This window comes from Thunnus thynnus, chromosome 4, assembly GCF_963924715.1.
Source record: "Thunnus thynnus chromosome 4, fThuThy2.1, whole genome shotgun sequence".
NCBI lineage: Eukaryota > Metazoa > Chordata > Actinopteri > Scombriformes > Scombridae > Thunnus > Thunnus thynnus.
Genome location: NC_089520.1, coordinates 12,671,021 through 12,696,977, shown reverse-complemented (window position 1 = coordinate 12,696,977; position 25,957 = coordinate 12,671,021). Strand labels below are relative to the sequence as shown.

Below are 25,957 nucleotides of genomic sequence, written 5' to 3'. Positions count from 1 at the left end.
TGATACTGACAGTGGTGACAGGAAAACCAAATCCACTTCATTGAAACTGACAAGTGTACTAAATGACCCGATGCAGTGGCTTTACTGGTGTCAACACTGTGCTTTATGCAGATGGTTTATTTTTTTGTTTCTTGACGTGTTGATGGAGGTTTTCCTTTCTATAATTTTAATCTGTTTCCAGCTTCTAGATCCTGACAAAGGAAGTCTGTTTTGTGCAGCTTTAATATAAAGGCATTAGAGAAGAGCATATAAACATAACAGACACAGGCCTTAAAAAATGGCTATTGACTGTTTTTTTTAATGGTTTCATTTAGAGTTATTTCCGACCAAATACCTCGATGTTGATATTGCAATAATATTGTAGGGATGACTATTGGTGCTTTCACAAAATATTTAAACAATGAGATTTTTGGTAAATACTCATCAGTAATGTGGATATCATGACTAAGTGGGCAAAGGCAAATAATAGAACAGCTACAGCAGTCTGGTAAGTTCAGAAAATTACATCACTTTACACTTTAAATCCAGGAAAAGACAATATCTCTGTATTATAATATCCAAAGTCTAAGACAATATCTAGTCTCATCACAATATTGAGATATATATATGTGTATGTATATATATATGTATGTATGTGTATATATATATATATATATATATATATATATATATATATATATATATATATATTGCCCAGCCCTAGTTTCATTTATTCTTTCACTGATTTGTGAAACAATTACTATACGTTCTTGTTTGCACAGTGTTGAAGCCAGTTCGAGGTCAGGTGTAGGGCTTCAGTATAAGGAGAAATATTCGCGATATGAGATAAGGTAAAGCAAAGTGTACAATTTCAGTAAGAGCTGGGAAATATGACAATGTATACTGCGAGACAATGGAAATATGTCAGTGTTTTTCATCCCTTTAATGTCTCTGATGGTATCAGGCCTAAATAGCTTGCTGACATTATTGTATTTACAATATTCTTTGCATCAGTGTAATTAATGTACCTTGATTTCAGGTATTAAATTCATTGTATTAGCAGGAAACAGACTTTATCATTTGTGTATTTTATCTCAGGCTGCAACTAATGATTATTTTCATTAACAATTATTCTGTTGATTATTTTCTCGATTAATCAATTAGTTGTTTGGTCTATAAAATGTCAGAAAATGATGAAAAATTTTCCCAAAAATTTTTTCCCAAATTTCTCCTAAAAAGATTCCTGCCGCCCAAGGTGACATCCTCAAATAAATCAGTTCAGTTTACTATCATAGAAGACTAAAGAAACAAGAAAATCTTCACATTTAAGAAGCTGGAACCAGAAAATTTTAGTCTTTTTTAAAAAGTATATAAATTAATTGCTTATCTAAATAGTTGTACAAGTATAATAATAAGGAGATTCGATTTCTGTCAATTGACTGATTAATTGACTAACCATTGTAGCTCTAATTTTATCTATGACGGGCTTGTCAATGAATTTTCAAAAAAATGCTCTATATCTCGATACATATCGATTCAGCAATATGAAATTACATATACAGTGACAGAAGATTTTATCCATCTCGCTCACTCCTAATTTCTGATAGTATTTGCTGCAAGTATAGCTGCTTAAAATAAATAGAAGGTTTGCTGTGTAATGTACTTCTACTCTCAGTATAACTCTGCTCTCACAGCTGACAACATTTTTAATTGTTAATTCTGTGTTTCAATACAGTGTGTAACACAAAATTGGTGTTGCCATTGACATACTTCTGTGTTTCATGTTGTCTGACTACTTCCTGGCTATAAAAAGTTATTTGATCAAGGGTCACATAATGCTAAGAGCTGAGGAATTACTTATAGCCACTGTGACCTTTTAATAAAATGGCTTTCTATAGTTGTCTGACAACAAACAGAAAGATATGTCAGGAACTACACTTCTATTGTTCTACACAGAGGCAACTGGGTTGGCTTCTCAACATTGCGCGTAGGAGAAATTGACCTGAATAATCCTGTAAATCTGAATTATGTATGCAGATGGATTTGGCCTTTTGTTGCACAGGCATGGTTTCTAGACTTGACACCTACAGGGCCAGCTTACAAGCACAGCGTCAGACTTTAATTCAGACATGGGCAAGTGGCAGTAAACAAGGAGTGATCAGATATTGGAGGTGTCTAAGGAAAGTTGCTGAGGCGTTGGATAAGATGCACACAGCATTGAACCACCATCTCAGGTGCCAAAGCTGACTGTCTCTCCCTTCTCAATTTGACATCAGGTGATGTTATCAGAGAGTGTTTACTTTTGTTACTACCGGACACTCTGACTGGCTCATTCATTTATTCAGCAGGAGGAAAAAGTGTGAGTTCCTACTTTTCTTTCTGCAGAACGCAAACACTGGCTGTGCTGTTTAGCATACACACAGTGGACTTAATGTCACACGCTGTGTTCACACATAGAGTTTCATTTTCGGGCATTCACAGAATCGCTCCGCTTGAGGTTGAGTTTGATGTCAGTGTCCTATCTTACATCCTGCCACAAACTGGGTTTGACTTCACGGTCTTATTCTAGTTGTTGTACACCCTGCTTAGAAAGTAAAGTGTGTGTGTCATGGTGACTGTTTTATCTTATCACTTTTTTTTTAAGCCAGTTACAAAGTGTTAAAGTGTGTGTTTTAAAGGATGACTCTACCTGCGTTCCTCTCTGGGTTTTTCGAAAGGAAACGCCCACTCAGTCGTTAGCAAAAAGCAGTGACGTGGGTTAGAGCCAGAGCACTAATGCCCCCCCCCCCCCTTCCCACACACAAACACACACACAGAGTTCACTGACAGTGTCTTCCTAACATACTCGCGCCTGTATGTTAGAGCATGAAAAATTGTCCAGATATACTACGAACGATGTCACAGCACTGAGTCTGTGTGTGAAATGTTTATAAATGCACTGGATGGAGCGGAGGGACAGACAGCTGCTGAATGCTGGGAGCTCTGGAGGAGAGAGCCGGGAGCAGAGCCGGCACTTCAGGACAAATAGCCTAACACCCGCGAGTCACACTAGATTCTGCTCTGATCTGGAGTCGTTTACTGGTGGGAGGAGAGCTCAGAATTTATTTTTTAAACTTTGAGCAGCAGCAGCAGCAGTGAGTGCTCCATTTGTGTGTCTGTTAGCACGTTTAGCAGAGCAGCGGCAACAGTGAGTGCTCCGTCTATGTGTCTGTTAGCACGTTTAGCAGAGCAGCAGCAACAGTGAGTGCTCCGTCTGTGTGTCTGTTAGCACGTTTAGCATAGCAGCAGCAACAGTGAATGCTCCGTCTGTGTGTGTCTGTTAGCACATTTAGCAGAGCAGCAGCAACAGTGAATGCTCCGTCTGTGTGTGTCTGTTAGCACATTTAGCAGAGCAGCAGCAACAGTGAGTGCTCCGTCTGTGTGTCTGTTAGCACGTTTAGCAGAGCAGCAGCAATAGTGAGTGCTCCATCTATGTGTCTGTTAGCACGTTTAGCAGAGCAGCAGCAACAGTGAGTGCTCCGTCTGTGTGTCTGTTAGCACGTTTAGCAGAGCAGCAGCAACAGTGAGTGCTCCGTCTATGTGTCTGTTAGCACATTTAGCAGAGCAGCAGCAACAGTGAATGCTCAGTCCATCTCTGTGGCTACTGGCTAGGCAGGCTAGGGGGTTTATATCAGTTTATATGTAGCAACATTGTGCAGAAACCTATGTCAGGTCATGTGGGAAAAAGTTTTTAGAAGAGTTTGGGAAAATAGCATTTTGACACTAAAACATATGTAGTTTGACCAAAATTTGAATTTCCAATTTGAATACATATGGATCACTACTGGGAAGCTACAGAATGATATAAAAACCTCAAAAAGAATGAAAATTATTATACCTGCCTTTTAACAAAGGTCATGAGAGACAGCAATAAAATTACACAGTAAAAAGTAAAAGTAGATAAATGACACAAAAATATTAAATAAAATACGATATTCACCAGAAGATATAAAGTTGTACAAAAAAGTTGAAAAAGATGTGGTTTTAGGTGTCAAAAATAAAGAAGTAGCTGTGCGTATTGTTAATGGTAATGCATTCCACAGTTGCACGGTCATCGTTGGTTGCAAGTCTAGACTTCTAGAGAAGGGCTTTTTCTGTTGAACATCTTGCACATGTGGGCTTAGCAGGTCAGAGATGTAGCTTGTTGCTGATTCTTTTAATGCTTTGAATGACTTTATTCTGGAAGCAGTTAGGGCTGTCGCAGTGAAGGAATTTCCCCTGCGGTGACTTAGGGTGGCTCAACAGTGCGGTATGTGGTCTACGCCGTATTAGAGCCTATTTTTTGTGTGTGAAAATCAGGATATGATGGTCTGATTATGTGTAGGCTGAATGGAGCAGCAGTACCTGATGAACATGGAAAACACTGTAAATCTTGTTGTGACAAGAAACAAAGTTGGCCTACAGCCGAGTCCCCTTAAACCTGGGAATTATGAATGGAGTCTGGCTGGACACGCCTTCAGATCGTATGATTGGTGGAAAACTACTTTACCTCACAGGTTATGGCAGCTTGCTCGGCTACGTGGTCATGGAGGTAGAACTTGAGCAATTCAAGTGTCGAGCCGCTGACACGGTTAGTGAGTCGACTGAGTAAAATGTGATGATTAACAGTGATGAATGCAGCCATGGCGACTAGAGATTAACAAACATGATTACCTTACTGAATGCAGCTTTTGAATGTGTAACATCTTACCAACCTCTGCCTTCAAAAATATTTGCCTTTGTTCTTGAAAGGCAGCATTTTGAAGACTCATTATGAAGTTCACTGCAGGATTCCTCTTCTACCTGTTGCACCAGTTCCTCTTGCTGCCTAATGAGAAGGCTGTCCTCAATCCAACCTCACCCTCCCGCCCCCTCTTCTTCTAGACCAGTTTCTTCTTGTTTGTTTGATCTTAATCATTGCTTAGCTGTTGTAGTCATATTTTAAGCCAAAGTGCCAAAAAATGTGTTGATTTTATTTAGGCTATTTATTTTATTTGTAAGGGACCATGTACAGTATTGAACATAAATGTTACCATTTGATGTACTCTACCAGAGTTAGCTTACAGCTAATTTTCATCTGCAGTCCCTTGGCAGGTCACAATTAGACTTAATTATAAATTGCTGGTTTCAGTTTCTAAAATGTGATGATTTAATACTTTTCTTTGTCATACATGATAATAAGCTGAATATCTTTACGTTTTGGACTGTTGGTTAGACAGAACAAGACAAGTGAAGATGTCACCTTTGACTCCAGAAAATGTCAGTCATTTTTTGCTACCTCCTAACATTTTTTAGACCAAACAGCTAATCGAGGAACTGGGAGAAAAATGATACAATATGTTGTGCCTAGTAATTATGGGACCAAGGGAACCCATCTACATTGAGAAAAGAATAGGGCCCAGAATCGACCCTTGAGGTACACCGTAAGGAAGTTTCATAGACGAAGAAATGACGCTACCAACAAAAAATGCCAGTCAGAGGTAGACCTTGAACCACTCAAGCATCAAGCTGCTGACATGATTGGTGAGTCGACTGAGTAAAATGTGATGATCAACAATGTTGAATGCAGCCACAGAGACTAGAGATTAACAAACATGATCACCTTTCTGAATGTAGCTTTTGAATGTGTAACATCTTACCAACCTCTGCCTTCAAAAACATTAACCTTTGCTCTTGAAACGCAGCATTTTGACATCTGTTTATGAAGCTCACTGCAGGATTCCTCTTCTACCTGTTGCACCCGTTCCTCTCACTACCTAATGTGAAGGCTGTCCTCAATCCAAGCCCCCCCCCCACCCCTACCCCCTCTTCTTCTTCTAGACCAGTTTCTTCTTGTTTGATCCTAATCATTGCTTTGCTGTTGGCAGTGACTTTGTAGATGGGAGCAGCCAGGCTGTTTGCAGGCCTAGGCCCTTCTAAGCCGTGTCATGGGTTGAATGGTGTTAAAGGGAAACCTCGAGATTTTTTGACCTGGACCCTATTTTCCCTTCATTTTGTGTCTAAATGACTAATGGGGACAACAATCTTTGAAATCGGTCCAGTACTGAGTGAGAGTGCTTCAGCCATGAAACGGGCTGCAATGTAATCCTTTGGGGCAATTGCGCCCAGTCAAAGAACATCCACGAAAAGTGCTTGTTTTTGCCACAGGGACAATTGTTGTCCCCATTAGTCACTTAAGACACAAAATGATGAGAAAATAGGGTCAAGGTAGAAAAATCCTGAAGTTTCCCTTTTTAAGACTGCAAAGTGAGATGTGTATGAAATTATGAGTAGCAAGAGTTGCCTCGTAATCCATTGTTACCCGCTTTGACTGTTGCCATGTGAACAACCATCATTTCTGTCCATCAAAAACCTTTAAGGAAGAGAGACATTGTGAACAAAATGTTGATGTGATACATTAAACATCCTCCTTGTTCAGAGTTCTGTTTATTGCCCACATAATCTGGCATTGTCTCTTCCTAAAGTTATGTTTCTTCCACCTAACTGTCAGTTCTGTTTTCAAAACACAAATGAAGGCCACAATTATGTCCAGTACTGCGCTATGAATAGAGCCGTGACCGTGCGTCAGTTTAGCCTCTGGGACTTCTCCCAGTGTCAAGGTTGTATGTAGTTTGCTGTCCCTTCCTTCACAGTCATCAGGGCTACTACCGCCCATATATATGGACCACACTGAACCTGTCTCTTGGTAACGGGCTCTGTGTATGTTGGAATTGTCTTGGTTCTGAGGAGGAACAGGGATGTTTTGACGTTTGACATAAATAGATTACATCCCTCGCTTTCCTCCCTCCTGTTTCTGCTAGCTGCCGGTTAGCACTGCAGGCTCAGGCTTGCGTGAGCTATTTTCGTCAATTCATCCTCCTGTTTGTTGTAAATGTGAAAAGCCTTGTGCTTTCAAGAGAACCGAAACTCTTGCCTGTATCTGTGCCACAGCAGCTCATCGTTTGGCTCGCCCATGTGATTGGATAACAGTTTAATAGAGAGAGATTGTTAGAGAGCCAATGCAGGCACTCAGAGCCTGAGTAAATTCAGCTTGAATCAGACTTACAAGCCGCTTTTAGGCGGTCCAAGGTGCCAAACATTGATTGCTGCATGCCGGCTTTGCTTGTTGAAAGTGTTTTATGCTCATGAGTGGATTGCCTTGAGCAATGTTTAACATCATGATGCATGAAACCGATCTATCCAGTCGAGCTTCTTTGTTTTGTTCATTTGTATCTCAGTGCCACATAGACATCATGCCCACCACAGTTTTGGGCCGATTTACTTTCAAAATAAAATTAATTCAGTATGTGAAGTGAAACTGCTCTTCACAGATCACTTTAAGAACTGTTAGGAGTCTTTCATATAAGTATATAATCACCTGCAGGGTTAGAATGAGTCTTCTTTATACTTCCTCTATATAGATTATATCTAGGCTATTTGCTAGTTTGGTCGGATTGAAAGTTATATAACCCTGCCTTTCTGATCCACATACTTAGTCATTACTCATTTGAAGTGAAGGCTAGTTGAGCGCTGAGAGGTAAAGCTGGTTCTTGGAGACAATGAAGAACAAGGAAGCTAAAATGTGTGTGTGTGTGTGTGTGTGTGTGTGTGTGTGTGGTTTTAATCAGACTAAAGGCAGTGCTTTTTGTTTTTCAAGTTTTTTTTTCCCTACTTTGCTCATAATGGAACATAATGGAGGCTGTTCAGCAGTGAGTGTCAGTTTCCCTCTTTCCTTGTACACCACTGAAACAATGGAGGTTTCATCATATGGAGGATTTTGCTACGGTTCAGTGCTGGTTTAGTATGTCCGAACCAATACCTGAAGAACCTGATTGTGTCAGGATATGAGGCTAAAAGCTAATGTGGCACAGACTGATAAGGTTTGTAGGCATGGAGGGTACATGATATCAGAGTATTGAAGTTTAGATATGTCATTGTTCCCTATAACTGCTATTTGGAGCTTCTGACCACTCAACTAATTGTTTTATAGTGGTAATTTTTATCGGAAATGAGCTATTAGTCAATAATGGAAAATGATAGTCACATCTCTGCCATCAGTAACAGTATCCACAAATAAAAAAAACCCCAAAACACCAGATATTAAGAGACACATCTTCATCACTACATTCCTCTGCAAAGTGACTGAAGACACAATTTGACAAATTTTTCAATTAAATAAAACTTAATTAGTAGTTGAAGAAATCCTGTGACTACTAGTTGACTGAGAATTTTATAAGCCAACGAAAGACCATTAAGTTTATTAACTTTATCTATTTTTGGAGGTTTGTGAATATGAAGGGAAAACCCCAAGACATCAAAGGCATGAGAAAATAGTGTTTGTGTGAAGTGTGATCATCCTGTCTTTGATCCACTCTCGTGAAAATTTCTTGTAAATTAGAAAATCATATCATGTGCAACTAGGAATTCAAAGCAGTGTTTTCACTTGTATTTGTTCTTTAGATAGACAGTCAGTTTATAAGTTAGTAATACAAGGTCTGCTTGGCAAAACTGTCGTCACAGGATGAATGTTAAAGGACGAATTCATGGCAAAACTGACATTTAGATTCAATAATAGGTGTAAACTGCACATATGTGTTTATTTTAGGCTTTAGACAGAAAATTACTTCAGCTGCTGTGCTGTAATCTGAGTGCTGTGTGACAACATGCAGTAATATCATGACATTTCAAACTGTAGCTGGATGTTTTTTCTCCACCACTCTTTGACTCACTTGTCCTTCACACGAGTTTAAAGTTGAAACAATTTGTCGATTAATCGATTTGTCTAAAGACAGAGAAATAATTGTCAACTATTTTGATAATCGATAAATCATTTTTCTTTTCTTTTTTTTTTAATTTTATTTTTATTAGGGAGGTCATTCACAGTCCAGGTTTGTAAGACATTTGAGTACATAAATCTCATTTACATAAATACATATTAATATAGAAATAACTAGACCAAACAAACAAACAATAAAAACAATATACTGCATTAACCTTGTTAAAATAAAACTTGTCTTCCTTCTGTTACTCTCCTTTTCATTTTACTTTAAGTAACTAACTATGAACATTTGTACAAACAATGTCACACACTCATAAATCCATGGAAATCCTCTCCTTATATCACAGTCTCTGCAGTAGTCCATTGGAGATGGCAGTTTCCATTAAATCACGTCAGGTCTCCGTGAGCACATGTACTTAATCCATTTTAACCACATTCCCCTAAATTTTTCCATTTGCATTTGCATTATGTAAATTTCATAAATAATTTTTAACCAATCTTCTAGTAATGGAGCATCTGGTTGCAACCACTTCCGAGTCGAGGCTTTTTTCCCTCCAATAAGTAATATTCTCATTAGGTATTTATCTGCCTTTGTCTGGATATTCTTTATTACAGTACCCATATACATTGTCAGAGCATCAAATGGAAAAATGATTTGAAATACTGTTTCCAAGCATTCATGAATTTCCCACCAGTAGGGTGTGGTTTTTTTGGGCAGTCCCAAAATAAGTGATAATGGTTGCCTACATTTGCTCCACAAAGCCTCCAGCAGCTTGATATCTCTTCTGGATGGGAGTGATGAAAAATCTCATGACATTTTTCCACCCAAGTTACCTCCAACAGTGCAAATATGTAGTTCTGCATAGTGATTTACATATATTTCCCCATATTACCATTCTTCCCTCTCTTTCCCATTTATTTTTAACATGTTGAGTGTTTGCCCTTAAAGAGTCCTGGAGACTTTTGTATAATCTGGATATTATTTTATATCCACTTCCTAATCGTTTCAATCATAATTCAAACAAAACTAGAAAGAAACAAATCATCCTTTGGTTACAGAATCTCAAATATGAGGTTTTTCTGCTTTTTTCAGTCTTGTGTCATTGTAAACTGTATATCAACCTCACCGTGGACTGCTGTGAAGTTGTGATGAGAATTTTTTCACTATTTTTTGACACTTCATAGACAAAACCTGCAAAAAAGTAAGCAGATTAATCAAATAATGAATGAAAATAATTATTTGCAGCCCTGTGCTAGTCTACACTTCACTTTAAGTAGCACTCTCTCTACTCTCTAAACACTAAAAGGCGACATTTTTTGCATTCCCCTTGATAATTACTAGTATGACCCACCGAAAAGGTCGACAGTTCACTGCAAACTGCAAACTTCCAATGTAGCCTCACAGAGTTGTAACATTACTTATGTAACAGGGCAGGTTGGGAAATTTCTGGAATATTGTTGGAATTTGAGGGAACTGGGTGATTTCCAGAGGACCACTGGAATGCACTTTTACACCTTGTTTTCATACTGTTTGATTGCATTAAACTGTAGTCAGTAGTAGTGCAGTATTATGTAATGCTTTTTTATAGGTAACAAATGTAAAAGAATATCACACACTTTTTTTGTTGGTGTGAATTTTGAAGCATGATGACAGTCATGGAAAGTAATAGAAAAAAGTGGATTTCATGTATTAATTTAGTTTATTGTCATAGTCTTGTGTATACATGTATATGAGTGTAAATAGCTTATTAGTTAGATTATTTTCTTAGCCCTGTTGAAGTGTAAATAACTGGCTCTGAATCAGCAACGTACCAAAGCTGCCTTGCAGAAACAAATCTGACATTGACCTTATGGACTCAGAACTACTTGTGTCCAAATGAGCTTTATTTTATCGTAGCAGCACCAAGCCTGAACCAGAGAAAGCTGACTGTTGAGTCTGTGAAGTCCAATTTAGTGGAGCTCCACATTTCTTGATGATAAAAGAAGGTTTTGGGAATGCCGTGTTCATTTTCACAAATCTAGATATCACAGGTAAAGACCACAGGAATGTGGTTCTACTGGAGGTTCTGTGTACTCATGTAAATGATTGATTGGGCCTTTTTGTTCTCGGCGACAAAACAGTATTTAACCTCACCGGTAGCAATATCAAAGCATTAAGTGCAGTCTGGCAGTCATGTGTACAGAGATGTCTGGCCACCTGGGAAGTGGTCAGACAAAACTGAGCTGCAGCTTACGGGACCATAAAACACAACCGTCTGAGGCCACAACACAACATACAAAACCCTCAACATAATATCAAAAATTAATTTTCTTTCTGCTAATTAATTCTCTTATCTTGCTTCTCTGTGACTTAGTACTATATTGAAGGTCATTGCACAGAGGTGCATTGTTTCAGCCCACAGGAGTGAACTTGAGACCTAAACCCTGCCTGTACCTGCATCTTACAGGCTACTACCACTCTGAATCTATATCTGAGCTATTCCTTCCTAAAATTAAGGAATTATGCCTTCTTTGGATGAGTATGGCTTAATATATAGTAAGCCTACAAAGAATAATTCACAGCAATCTACCAGTGTAAAACACAAATGGCTTATAACAGCTAATAAGCCATTCTTTGGACATGTTTACAGGTGGCAACAAATTATGAGCACCTGAAACTATGAACCATTTGTCTTACCTGTAAGTCACAGCACAGCTTCAACTTTCCCTAAATGTGGTGCGATGAATGTTTATGCCAAACATAAAGCTTCTTTCCCAGCTGAACGTGACAGTTCAGTCATAATCCAGAACAGAACCACAGGCACAGAGGTCATACGAGGTCATAATGTTCCCATAATGAAGAAGGCATCCCAGAATCACTGGGGACTTTCAGTAGCTTCCCTTCAGCAAGTTTTTTTTGCCATTAGCGTGTTAAGCTAATGCAACACATTGACCACACTGTCTCTCTCTCAGGGCACATTGGCACACAACTGACACAGACAGACAGAGAAGGAGATTTTTTTACATTTTTTTTTAATATAAAATGAATTTGTAAACAACCAATCTCGACCTAACACCGAAGCTGCTCACAACTCTATTGCAAATTCACTTTTTCTTCAAATTTCTGATTGGTAGCGTGATGTTACTGGGCTATAGTGTACCTTACTGTGGTACATAGTAGTAGTTGTAGTGCAGTAGGGCGTTTTACATAGTAATACACTCGCCTACAACAAAGAAAGTGCTGCTCATTTTGTCTGGTGTCACAGGACTCCCAAATGAAGAACATCTTATGTCAAACAGTGTTAACCATCCCTTTAAAACGTATCCACATTGCTGAATTATGACATAAGTGATCATAAGCAGCAGTTTTTGAATTTTGAACGACGCTGGTTAGGTTTACTATCTGATCACTGATCGAATGTTGTTTAAACCACTGAACAAATAGATCCTGTAGGAACTGTGAACTGACCTTTCATCTCTGACTTCTTCACTTCTGACGCAGATTTATTGCCAGCGCCTGCGCCCGGAGCCTCCACATTCAGCCAGGTGTTGGACGAAGAGCTCAGCCCAATGCAGTGCTGGAGAAAGTGTTTACATCCATCACAAAGGTTTGATCTCCTTTTTTTGACAATTTATTTTTATTAAGAAGCATTTATATACTGTATTGTGGTTAATATATAATATTAATATTATAATATATATAATATAATGGGGTTCATACTGTCGGAGCCCAGCAGGTCATTTTCTCTTGTAAGCCATGAGGCTCACATTTAATATGTATTTATTTTTAAATCTTTTGCAAGTTCAGTTGAATTTTCCTTCCAAAATCGTCCGCCTTTAAAACATGAATATGTTATATATTATCGATTAAAATACAAATATTTCCCAGAACTACATTATGCACTCTACCTGTCTGTCGTCTGATCAAACGCAGCAGTTTAGTGGAAGTTTTTTTTCCCCTGATATTAAATTAGCATTTTTTGGCTTCCCTTTCTGGACAACCGCAGAAGACAGAAGACAAAGGGGTCGAAGCGGCTCACATGTGATTCAAGAGGAGGGGTGGAAACTGATTGCTTGTTAATAAATCAAATCATTGTTGCTGGCAGAAAAAAAAAAAAAGTCACATGGATTTTGTTTGCTGGAGTGAAATTCCGTTGAAGGAACTAAACATGACGAAACAATTATGCAAGAGCACATTTCTGTCCCAGTCCTAACATTTGCAGATTATGTCTCACTTCTATCTTGTCTGCTTTTCACTGAAACTTCCAGTGCAGATGTTCTGCGGATAATTTATTTATTGCTGACTTTCCAGGCTCTTGATGAGTCCGTTATTTTATCTTACAGATTAAAGCCAAAATAGCAAATCATTAGCAAAATTGCAATATGCCAAAGTTTGGACTGGATGATCAAGCTTTAATTCAAACTAAGTGCCGTCTCTTCTCTCTTCTCACAGAATCCAGACTCTCGTCATCTGGATGGCCTGTCCAAGCAGCTGGATTGGGAGGTGCGAAAGGTTCAGCGCTGGTTCAGACACCGCAGGAACCAAGATAAACCCAGTACACACACTAAGTTCTGCGAGAGCATGTAGGTTAATGCCTGTTGTGTTCGCCTTTGACATCTCTGCAAGCTTGAGCAAACACTGGCTATGTTTTCTGTGTGTGTGTGTGGTACGATATTGTGTGTGTATGCTCCAGCACTCTGTGACCATCAGAGGAGGACATATTGTTTCATCCTCACTCCTATAAGAGCCTGTTTATTGTTAGGACTTGGATTTAGAGTTGAATTCAGAATTAAAATCAGATTAATCAGATTAGTCACTGACGGCTGGTGCTGAGTATGTGCTTGCACATTCCAGCAGATGTGTATTTGTTTGATCTTAATGTATTGTTGCTCTCTTACATCTGTCATATATTCTGGATGGTAATTTCTTTTCGTTTACTTCTAGGTGGAGGTTTACATTTTATTTGTGCATATTTACTTATGGGTTCCAGTTTGTGTGGCAGGTGAGCACATCCACAGATCCAGCTCTGAAACAGTGATACATGGGGAGGAATGTTCTGTTAGTGTTGTTCTTTCATGGATAATATTTGGAAGACTGGGTTTTATTTCCATAGATAACAGTATGAGCGCTTGTTTGCTGAATTTATGTGTGTTCATTTATTTCCAGTCTCCTTGGATGTGGGATACACGGCATTGCTGGTACGGTTACCCCTATCAGGTACGATGATCTTTCTATATAATCTATCATGCGGTCCAACACAACAGCTACACTAACAGCCCCAGAAATGGCCTCACAGTTAAACCAACAACGTCCAAAACTCAACATTTATTGCATTGCATTGCATTATACAGAAAAACCTAACAAACTGGTGCAGAGATTGTGCAGAAAAGTGACAAGTCTTGACTTTTTTTTTTTTGGACTTGCTTTTATGTCACTGCCTTTTTCCTGTTCTTGTTTAAATTATAATGTGTCATAAGCAGTCTGACCAGTATCAATATAACATAGATGTCCTTGTATTCTTGTTGTTTCCCACATATCATGTAGAGAATAAATCAGTTAGCATGTGCTGATATTTATTTTAGTTTATAAGACAGCTTTGATTCTCACCTCAGAGCAGCAAATTAGATAGGAACCCAGGTGTTGCTTGGCAACAACAAGCAACTACTAGTATTGGTAGTGTTATTATCACTTAAAATAACATGTATTCAGGATCAACCATTACATCTGTTTGGTAAATGCAGTAATCACTCAGCTTTTAGTTTGATGATATAACAGTTAAAACTGGGAACACAGAGCGAGACTTTTGAGATCCTAATCCATTTTCTGGACTTGGCACGACACATTTAACAACTGTGTATTGCAAATTTCAGTTACGTGCATGTCCACTGGTCAGATTTCTATTCACACCCAATTTGTACAAATTACATCTGTAAAATTCAAATGTGTTTCATACAGTCATAAATGACTGTAATCATCTGGTCTGTTGCACAATCAGGGGGAACAGAGATTTAAATCATAAGCTCATAAACATACAGAAAGATACAGATTGTTCTGCCATATTTTTTGTTTTTTGTAAACTCAGAGCAGACGCTTAATTATTTTGTTAATCAGTCGTCACGGCCAAACTGAAGTTCTGATTGGTTTTGTGTAGACTGAACCCAGCTTAAGATACATTTTTGGGTGTGACGCAATTCACTGTAAACCAGGGCTTCACATGCCTTATTGCATAAGTAACCTTAGGCATCACGGTGACTCACTGGATCAGGATGTCTGTCGTAATGATTTGATAGTGAAAATTGTTGCACGTGTTTGATATTCACTACTACTACTATACTAAACAGTGAAATCCTCAATAACTCCTTTGAACCGACCTGCTGAATCTCTCTCTCTCTCTCCTGTCTCTCTCTCTCTTTCCCTGTAGGTCATGACACCAGGGCTTTACCACTACTATGTGACAGAACTGGCCTTCTACTGGTCACTCATGTTCTCCCAGTTCACCGACATTAAAAGGAAGGTGAGAGGAAAAAACGCTGACCCTGTCTCTGCTGGGTTAGACCACACTGGATGCACCACAGTTACCACTCCCTGTTAAGCATTTTTTAATACGTCTATTGTTACTCATTTGGCAGTGGCACAGAGTGTATGTGTGTGTGTGTGTGTGTGTGTGCAACATTTGATGTGAAGTTTTTCAAATAAATTCACATGGCTTACATCGTGTTTAGATTAAATCCGACCTGATTGCTTTCTTATAAGCTCTTAGAGTTGTGTTAATTTTGGAGGGTCACATGTTTTTGTTTTTCACATGAGGGGCGGGTGCAGCTGTTGTAGCTCAATCTGTGAATGCCTTGTATTTTCAGCCTGAGGGCACCCACTGTCATGTGATTGCAGGATGGAGCAGGCCTAACTCTGTTAGAATTATAGAAATTCCACAGAATGGCAGTGTGTTAGAGCTGGTGTGAGTAACAGCCAACAAGACACTTGCCTCTTAATGTTTAAGATGTTTTATACAGCAAACTTCTGCAATATGATAGTGGAAATGTATCACAGTGCCATCAAATGACTTGTTTGTTTTAATTTGATGGCTGGATGGGAAGAGGCAGCTGGCCTGATCTGACAGTCTGTTTACTTTGATTTGTTTTCTTCATGATATGATGTTCAAATGAGGCTCCTGCTCATTTATCTGTTTCAGTAGGTGTGTCTTTATCAAGCTAAATTATTCATGTAGGAAATTCTATCAAACCTTTCTCATTGTTCTTTTCTCAACTCAAGTAGTCTCGGTGTGATTACTTTCAGTGCATCCCAAACCACAAAGTTAGTGTGTAAATTTGCACATTAAACAATGAAAAAACAAAGAAAATAAAAAAAAGTTATTTCCAAGCAAGTAAAAAGAGCAAATTTGAACCAATCAACAGTCTACAATGTCCTTGACTTTAAGACCTTTCAGCGAGATCTATAAAGATAGGTGTTGCACTTCACTGGCTTTACAAACTGTGTCCTCTCAGGTGGAACAAGGTGGAACCTTTATTTAATGTCCCACAGTCAGGAGATCTTTGACTGGACTCTGGCAAGAATGTTAAAAGTTCTTGCACACGATATGTTTATAGTAGTTGACATAATGCACGGATGACTTTGACTGTCAGATTCAAATGTTTCCTGTCTCCAGCCTCACTCACTTACTTCGTGTTTGTTTGTACGACTTTGCTGTGAACTGTTAATCTTTTCACCTATATCTTCTCCGTCTGTCTGGCTGCAACAAATCAAACGTTGCCATTGAGTCAGTAAAATAACAGCTTTAGCTCTCTGTTTCCTCTTAAAGTGTGAACGTTGTCTGTTAGGAAATAATGGTGACGAAATACAGTACATACTAGTAGTTTTGTTCATGCTGGATTGCACTTTTAAGATTTGATCTACCCTCCCACTTTCACCTTGGCTGTGCATTAGCCGTCTGTAACAGCTTTGTAAAAGTACAGCTGTGAATGTCATGAATGGGGACAGGGGTTGCCAAGGAGACATGGTACTAAAACATTTAGAGGGGAGAATTACTTCCAGTGCAAAGAGCATAACAACTTAAAATGTTGTCCCTTAAGTGTGCATGTGTTATATGTTTTGCCATATTTACAGTTTCACGCCCTCTTTTATGATATTTATAACCTTGTATTTCTTTCCGTCCTGTGACAGTTGACCTGAATAAATCATTTTGGCATTAGAAACGGTGTGATGTGTGACTGAGTGGGGACCTGAAATAACTTCTTTTTTTTTTCTTTCATGGCAGTAATGCTGACAGAAAACTTAGTCTTGATTTTAAGAGACTTTATTACTGTATCATCATGAGTTCATACAGACATATCCATAAAAGTATAGTTGGAACTTAAGATTATTTATGTAATTGATTCGTCTGACAGTTATTTTCCTGATTTTCCTGGTCTGTAAAACATCAGAAAAAAATGAAAAACGCCCGTCACTATTAATCAGAGCCCAAGGTGATGTCATCAGATGTCTTGTTTTGTTGAAGCGGCAGTTGAAAACCCGAAGATATTCAGTTTAAAATAGTGTTAATACAATAATAATCAGCAAATTCTCACAATTTAGAAGCTGGAGCCATCACATTTTTGTATCTATTAACATTATGTTGTTTACTTTATCGACTTCATTATTGTGCCTAGAACCATTTCTTTTTCTTACTTTATTACTTAATGATGTGCCATTTGTTCAATATTTTATTTTCCTTACCTATAAAGCACTATTTAAACCATCATAAATATTCGATTTTGAGAAGTGCTAAATGCTACATGTCAACTTAAATCCACAGTTTCGTTTCTTTTGTAACACAACAGTTAAAACCCCCTGTGGCAATACTAATCAGCCCTCTCTCTTTTTTTTTTTTAATTGCAGGATTTCCTGATCATGTTCATCCATCACCTGGCTACAGTGGGCCTGATCAGTTTTTCTTACGTCAACAACATGGTGCGAGTAGGAAGCCTGGTGATGTGTGTGCATGACGCCTCTGACTTCCTGCTAGAGGTAGGTTGGACACAGTTAATTACACGGAAGTAATTAAGTCTCATTCATGTTACAAAGCGACCGTACACTGCAACATTTCTTGAACAAGATTGTATTTAAGTCACTAACAACAAATCACATATACTGTACTTTGCTTTGCTTCTGGACATTTTGGGACGCATATCAAAATTCTTTTGATATTTTTTACCATTGTATTTATATACACTCAACCTGTAACTGAGCCTCTCTATGCTGTCTTCATACTTAGTATTTTATTTACAGCTAAACTGATAGCATAAAGGGAAGGTCTGTCTTATAAAGTGGTCACTAGGTGTATGTTATTCAATACCAGAGCAATGTTTTTTTCATTTTCAAGCACATTTGACATCAAAAAAGAATTATTGCTACTACATTCATATACAAATACAAAACAGTAATGGGAAACTGTGACTACTGTTAGTAATTGTGCAACCTCAGCTTTTACATACAGTAGTTTCCTTTTAGTATATTATGCAGCAGCGTTTTTGCTTCACATCAGTTGGTTTCTTCAACAATGGAGATGAATTGTGATTGTTTAGTTAGTGTTTCCAGTCATTTCCACTTGGCTAAAATCCAGAGAGATTAGGAGTATGAGACGAGGAATTTGAATGGGTTGGTGTTTGGGGAAAAACAAAATCTTGACTTAACAAAACTTATAAGGTTTTTTTTGTGTTGTGTTTGTCGTTTTCTTTTTCAACAGGCAGCCAAGCTGGCCAACTATGCCAAGTACCAGCGCTTGTGTGACTTCCTCTTCATTGTGTTTAGTGTGGCGTTCTTTATCACACGGCTTGTTATATTTCCAGTATGGTAAGTACCGCTAGACACCTGCATCATGAGATTGATTACTGTAATTATTCTTGCATAATAGCAATTTAGACATCCAAATTCATGCCAAAAGATATTTTTATCAGCAGTAATATTTTAGCTTTTGGCTTTGAAGGTAGATTATGATGTTTTCTAGAAAAACATCACAGAAAACATCATAATCCTTCTGTGCTTTGATTTCTTAAAGGGAGCCTATTATGCTTTTTGTGGCTTTCTGTTATTTATATACTGTTATGATGCCGGATATCTATGCTAAACATGGTCAAAGTCCCAAGTTCCATAGCCTTGGTTGCTAAGGTTGTTGCTAAGGTTTTTCCATGTATTGTTTGCGTGGTTCATTAGCGTATTTTAGATTGGATTCCGGCTCAAACATGTACAGATGTATTTGAGAACTTGACATTTTGAGTAAAGAACGAGAAAACGAAGTGATATCCTACTACTACAATTTATTTCATAGTTTGTTTACGTAGCCAGAGACCAATCAGAACAGAGTAGGCTCATTGGGAGGGGGGCCTTAAAGAGACAGGAGCTAAAACAGCCTGTTTCAGACAGATGCTAAGCTGAGGGGCTGCATAAAGAGCCAGTATAAGATAAATATGGATTTTTTTTAAACTGTGAATGATGCAAAGCTACTCTAGTGGAGTCCCAGAATAAAAATATAGAGCTGAAAATTAGCATAATAGGCCCCCTTTAAATTACTGTAATTTCAATGCATGTACTGTATTATAGCTGTAATGTATTCCATCTGACACTGACATTAAAACCTCCAGCCTCTGTTATTTAGAAATAAATATAATGGTCGTGTGTATATGGTAACCCTAGATCTGTGAAAGATCTCATGAGAGTGATCATTTTAACACAAACTATGATCTTTCCCTAGCCCTAACCAAGTGTTTTTGTGCCTAAACCTAACCAGACCTTAACCACAGCACTGTCACATCATAAAACTTTATTTTTTTTGTACAATGAGAAGCTACGCGCACAATGAAGGAACAACGCGTACAAATCTGGCAAGAGTTTCGCAAATCTAGAGTTACCGTTTATACACAACCAAAAGTAATATGATGTAATTGCGACCGTTTTGTAAATCAGATGAGGCAATTTCCAGAACAACCCTCAGTGTCTGCCTAACGGACTCATCATAATTTCTCTCATTCAGATCTTTTCTAATGTTTAGACGTAGGAAGCTGTTAGATAGCGACTGCTCCTCGGCAGAGACCTGGATGTTGAAGCTCAACCTCTAGATAGACGGACAATAGGGAACCTATCACTGTCGAGAGTAACCTGACCAGCTATATTCAGTGTCTTGGTGTGGATGAGTGATAAAGCTAATGTTGCCGGCACAGGTACCTGGACTGAAATCCATACCTCTACTGGGGGAGGTGGGTCTGTTGACTACCTCCTGTCACTCACCTGGATTTAAAGGAAGACATGACCTCACTAACCGCTCACCTAACGTTTCAGTAGATCTATGATGCTCGCCAGCTTGGCTGTACTGTTGCCATTGGCATCCAAAGGGGAATTACAATCTGTACCGTCATGACGGGGCCTCATTAGAGGAGCGCTGGGTAACAGTCGGATCAAAGCGCAGCCTGACAACTCTTTGCTCCCACTGGGATAAATTATTATGTCTTCACGTGTAACAGAGCAAACCCGAGTGTGTACAAGTCTTTAAATTAAATCTGTGCCTTCCCACCGACATCTTTTTGTCTCCTTGTTTTTCCAGGATCCTGAACTCCACTATGTTTGAGAGCTGGGCTATAGTTGGGCCGTATCCATCCTGGTGGCTCTTCAACTTCTTACTGCTGGTCCTCCAAGTCCTGCATATCATCTGGTCCTACCTCATAGCCCGTATAGCTCTCAAAGCCATGCTGCGGGGCAAGGTGGGTCACTGCACAGACTTGGAGACTACTGAGAAATACTGTACTGGCCTGCAGAGGGGTTTGGCAATCCTACACATCTGACCTTTTCCTGCATAAATGAAGAAAAATATGCTCTCCTTTTAGCTATTAGAACACATAAATAATCATCTTCTGACAGGGTATCTTAAGTATTTTTGGTACAAGCACCTGATAATTTCACTTCTCTACATTTGTCAGAAACTGGGCTGCAGTTTAACAGTTTCCTGGTAAAGCACCTCTACCTTGGAACTGCTGCACGTCTGTGAGTTCAGACTGGTTTTGAGTACTGAACAGTGGAATTTCATGAGGGTTAGTGCACCTCAAACCCTGTCCAAAATGGACTGGATTGAAGAAAAAAAATATTTCACATGATTCAGAACTCTTTTTTTTTAATGCTATTGTGTTAGCAAAGCTTAAGAAAAAGTTCCAAACCTACTGATCCCAAAACATTTACTCTAAAGTTTTGAAGGTTTGGAAGATTATTTCTCGATAAATGTGCACTTTATAAGCACTAAGCAGAAATGTTATTGAAAAGTGATAAATAAATAAATGTCTCAACCAGGCATCTGTCTTTATGAAGAATGTTTATAGAAATGTACCGTAGCTGCAACTGGTGATGAATTTGCTGCCTCTACATTTTTTTTTTTCCAAGCCATCTCTGACTCTGTCTCATTCTCTCTGCAGACGCAGTTTGTTTCCTCTCCCTCTGGAATGAGAGAGGGAGATCCTGTCTTTCTGTCTATCTTTGCCCTATGAGCCTTCCTCCGTTGCTCTCTTCGCTTCTCTCTGCTTGCTTTATCTGCTTTGAGAACTTTACCTTCTGTTTTCCGCTGTAAGTCTCTCCTCAGTTGGGATTTCTTTCTTTCTTTCTTTCTAATTTCATCTGTCCTTTCCATTCCTATAAGGATTCAGTGTAAGTGTATTGCGGTTGGATTTAAATGGATAGCAGTTGCAGTAGAATAACACTCAGATTCAACTCCACTCATGATGAGTAATGTGCTAATAGTGTCAGGTATGTCCAACTGTTTCTCATTAGTCGAGCATGAAATCGTCCCACACCACCACCCTGTGGTAATGATGCACACAGGTGATTTGCATGAATAGCGAGACATTTTTTTAAGCTTTTCTTCTTTCTTTCTTTTAAAAAAAAATCTCTTCATGACACTTGACTTATGACTTATTTCCAAGTGAGGTGAGTTTCACTACGTGTTTCAGCTTAAAGCTGCGCTAGCTAATGGTTTTGTGGGAAAATGCACATGTAATTAGTTTAAAACTTAAAAGTAGGGTTACAACAGAAAAGAGCATCTAGTCTCCACTAATCCAGATGTCACACTTTTAAAATGAAGTTCTGGCGACAGGTTTGAACACTTTCTACACACAGGAAAGATGAACCAAAGTGTCGCATTAACTTCTAGTAAGATGGACTCTGGACACCAATAAACCTTTTTCCTTAATCGTCACTTTGATTTAAAGTGATCACAGACCAGCTGAGTTATAAACACGAGCATGCTCTGTGAACTTTTATGATGTCATGTTACATGATGTCTGTATATTTAAGATTAAATTTATCACTGCCTGCTATTTTGACCCATCGTCATGTGAAATTCCCTAACGCAGTTGTGAAAATATTGACCTGGCTCCAGATACAGTATTTATCAAATGTGAACCACACAGACATAAAAGTAACATAAACACCTCATGGAAAATAACTTTGAATCTTTGTTGACTTAATAAAAATTCTCAACACTGCTGAAAAATGCAGCTAATGGGAAATGAATCTACTAAAATCCATCTTTGTAGCACTCTGACGGGTTTTTTTGGTTGTTTTTATTTGAAAAGACACGTAGTGGATCTCTGTGCCAAACATTTAGTGCATTTCTCAAAAAAAAAAAAATGATTTGATGTGTCATGGAGGAACAAAATTTCACCTAAAATGGCCACCATGGTTTAATTGTAGAGGAGATTATAATGCTTTAGTTACTTCAGTTAAGACATTCTTCATTCGGTGTTCACATTATTTTGTCTTTCCTCTGTGGTTTGTACTTACTTTTCATTAGTGTTTATAAAAAGTATCTTATCTTGCAAGAGCTTATTGATTTTTCCCTCCCCATCTGCCTGCTAGGTGTGCAACGACGTCCGCAGTGACATTGAGACCAGCTCAGAAGAAGAGCCCGACACGCCCAAAGACGGCCTCAAGACCTCTTCTCATACTACCAAAGGAGAAAACGGCACCAACGGCCACTGTGCTGCCGCCAAAACCAGAGTGCAGAACCACAGCAGCTGGTGACACAGAGGCTGAAGATGTCAGCCCCCCCCCCCCCCTGCAGTTCGTCCCTCACAACGTCTCAAGAGAGCTTTCATTCGTCTCATGACATTCCTTTGACGTGCGAGAGCTCATTCACAAACACACACACACACACACATGTCCTATCACACATTACACTGACAGTGAGTGCGCACAGATTCATATGTTGGTGGACTGATGACGGACTTGCAGACACTGACAACTTGCTTACAGGAGACCTGTAACGACCTGTACGACACACACAACTCAAGAGGTGACATGTAAAAGCTGAAATGATATGGAAATCAGTTGAAGCAAGTCCTTTACATAGTATAATACACTCTTTCAAATGATGGGATTTATTTTTGTGCGGAGTTTTGCTGCAGATGTTGGTTTCAATGTTCTCTCCCAGTTTTATTGGTCAGATGAACTTGAGTTTTGTTTGTTTTATTTTCCAAAGGTTCATTCACACTGGATCTCATAGGGCAGAAAACTGCTGCTGCGCCACTTTCTGTTGGATCTGACTCTAAAGCATTCGGACAGCATCGCAATCAGTGATATCACACAGCGGGTGTTATACATGGAAGTGACTGTATTATGTTATAGCTGTGGTTTTATCAGCTCTTAAAGGCAGCTGCTATGAACACCTGTGTGAGACCAGAAGTGAAACACGCTTTAAAAAATTATACAACAGAAGTGGTTTCTGCTCTTTGCAATTTAGTGTGGATTTATTCTTTAACCACATTGTTTGGCTATTTGTGACTTGTTTAGTTGTGTTTTACTGTTTTTTACTACTCCTTCTGAGACCAAATGTTTAAGAAATTGTTTGTCACTGCCTATAGAGGAATCCAGGTATGAGGACTATACTAATTGTCCAGTATCATGTTCTCACTTGAGTGCCTTGTAAAAAATGTGTTTCCAAATATATTCTGTTGTTGAAAGATGCTTTTTCTTACTCCAGTAGCTGTCTAGAAACACTACATTGCACTGTGTGGTTAACGGCATTTAATATAATACAAACAATGACAACCATCTTCACTTGATTTACAGTGCTGCTCACATCGACTTGACACAGGTCACTGATGCAAATAATGTGTTCTTGGTTAATTTGCCTGGAGAATCTTTTATAAACAAAACATCTTTGCTGTAAGAGTGCAACACCCTCACAATGAAATCACACAAACGTCCTGTGAAGATAAAAAACATCTTCATGATTCAGCAATGGGCAAAAAAAAAGAAGAAATGGGAGAGCAGTCCATCTGATGTCAGTCTTTGATGACTTCAGGGTCCTGGTTTTCTGCCGCCAGCTTCAGCTGTTCTTGCTTTTTCATGTAGCGGTATCCTCTCATTGCACACAGGTAGCCACCGTAGACTGTCAGCAGCATCATCGAGGCAGAAAAAGCCCGATAACCTATGTCAGCCAGGCGCTTTGCAGTCACCATGATGAGGATCCTAAAGGAACCAGGAGCAACGTCAGTTGAACTGATTTTGCAGAAATGTACTACGTCACAATATATATCAATATTGCAACATGAAATTACACATTGAGATAGATTTTATTTATACAGCTATAGTTACTTTAAACAAAATCTAAGTTTCATAAAATATGATGCATTGTTATTGCTAAAATTAACAATATACAAGGTAGTTAATGGTAGCTTCACTGCGATTGGCTACAATATTGCAATGCTGCTTGTATATTAATGCATCAATTATAATAATCAAATAGTATATAATAAGTATAGTGACTCAGATGGGCCATCCTGATAAAGGGAACTTTCACTTACGATACAATGCTAATAATACTGTTGTATTTTTATTTAAGTTTAATTTTGAATAGAGCTGAGACAATAAATTGATTAATCTATAGACAGAAACTTAGTATGCGATTTTGATAAATCATTTTTAGCCAATTTTCAAGCAAAGATGCCAACTAATTGATGGTTTCAAACTCTGTTGCTTTATAAACCAAATGATAAATTGATTAATTGATAAAATAATCAGCAGATTAATCAATAATAGAAATAATCATTAGCTGCAGCCTTACTTTTGAATGCAGGACTTATACTTGTATTTGATCAAATCAAGTCTGTCTTAAAGTCAGGAGCCCAAATAAACATTGACACAAGTTTTTCTTGCCATAATCATTCCTACTGTCCATACAGGCTATTAGAAGATCCCTTCATGATGCACTTACAATGTAAGTGATGGGGCCAAAATCCACAGTCCTTCTGTGCCAAAATGTATTTAAATATTTATCTGAACATAATATGAAGCTGCAGCTGTCGAAATTAGTCAAATCAGGTGGATCCCTTTCAACGTTAGTCTTGTTAGTGCCAAAGTTCCTCTTTTTGTTACTATACTTCCACCACAGCTCAATAGGGAAACACTGTCCTAGGAAACACAAAGAGGGAATTTGATGCCAAAAAAGACTGTAAATGTGGCAGATATCCACTTGATATGACTAACTCAGACTGCTGAAGCCTCATATAAGCTTCAGATAAACATTTAAATACATTTTTGCACAAAATGACTGAAGACACACTGAATTTTGTCCCCCATCACTTACATTGAGAGCACATTTGAAGAGGATCTTTTAATAGCCAGTATGAACAAGAGGAATGACAGCGAGGAAAACCTCTTTCAATGTTCATGTGGGAACCTGAATGTTGTTTTGAGAGACTAAAAATGTGAACCTATCCTTTAACAGACAGATGAAGCTCTTTTCTTAGTAATAAGTCACAGTAGCAGATTACACTGCTTCATAAATATTACTGTGTCCGTCACTGCCTAATGTGAAGCAAAGTCAACTCTGGTTTAAGTCGGGTAACGTCTGGTTTAATGTCCATAAAAGTTGAGAACTCTTCCTTCAACAATATCAAATATCCCCCCTTATCATCACTGCAGGCTAGCAAGCTATCGGTCAGCTATGTACACACACATTAGCACACTGTTTTATCCACTTATAAAAAAGTCACATCACTGTCGCGTCTCCCTTTGAAGCGAATACTTTCCACTTTTCTTACCTTTTATTTCTTTTAAGGCGATATCAAGCTCAGGTTGTCGTAGTTTCCCTCAATGTCAGCACACCAACATGCGAAATTAGCTATGAAGCTAGTCACCTTTGCTTTCGTAAGGTACGGAATCCTGGAAGGGACTTTTTTTGACAAACC

The 25,957-nt window shown here is 38.5% G+C and overlaps 2 protein-coding genes across 3 annotated transcripts in view; one reads left to right on the top strand and one right to left on the bottom strand.

Moving 5' to 3' along the window:
- cers5 (ceramide synthase 5) overlaps nucleotides 1-24,006 on the top strand; it is a 26,072-nt gene extending 2,066 nt beyond the window's left edge. Inside the window, exons 2-11 of one of the 2 annotated variants that reach the window (XR_010928132.1) lie at nucleotides 12,237-12,342; nucleotides 13,188-13,318; nucleotides 13,680-13,737; nucleotides 13,902-13,952; nucleotides 15,157-15,249; nucleotides 17,628-17,756; nucleotides 18,475-18,581; nucleotides 20,326-20,482; nucleotides 21,185-21,332; nucleotides 22,623-22,764. Coding sequence is in view for 1 of the 2 variants with exons in the window: in XM_067586763.1 (XP_067442864.1) it covers nucleotides 12,237-12,342; nucleotides 13,188-13,318; nucleotides 13,680-13,737; nucleotides 13,902-13,952; nucleotides 15,157-15,249; nucleotides 17,628-17,756; nucleotides 18,475-18,581; nucleotides 20,326-20,482; nucleotides 22,623-22,787 (997 nt within the window). In the remaining variant the exon portion in view is untranslated. Of the gene's footprint in view, nucleotides 1-12,236; nucleotides 12,343-13,187; nucleotides 13,319-13,679; nucleotides 13,738-13,901; nucleotides 13,953-15,156; nucleotides 15,250-17,627; nucleotides 17,757-18,474; nucleotides 18,582-20,325; nucleotides 20,483-21,184; nucleotides 21,333-22,622 lie in introns of both variants that reach the window. The other variant, XM_067586763.1, reaches the window with a different exon arrangement.
- cox14 (cytochrome c oxidase assembly factor COX14) lies at nucleotides 23,775-25,957 on the bottom strand. The gene is made up of 2 exons (XM_067586766.1): nucleotides 25,811-25,957; nucleotides 23,775-24,236 (listed from the first exon to the last, which is right to left on the bottom strand). The coding sequence occupies exon 2, from the start codon at nucleotides 24,224-24,226 to the stop codon at nucleotides 24,050-24,052; it is 177 nt and encodes a 58-aa protein (XP_067442867.1). The 5' UTR covers nucleotides 24,227-24,236; nucleotides 25,811-25,957; the 3' UTR covers nucleotides 23,775-24,049.

Coding starts and splice junctions, on each gene's coding strand:
- cox14 (XM_067586766.1), bottom strand. CDS start 24,226: ATGGTGACTGCAAAGCGCCTGGCTGACATAGGTTATCGGGCTTTTTCT.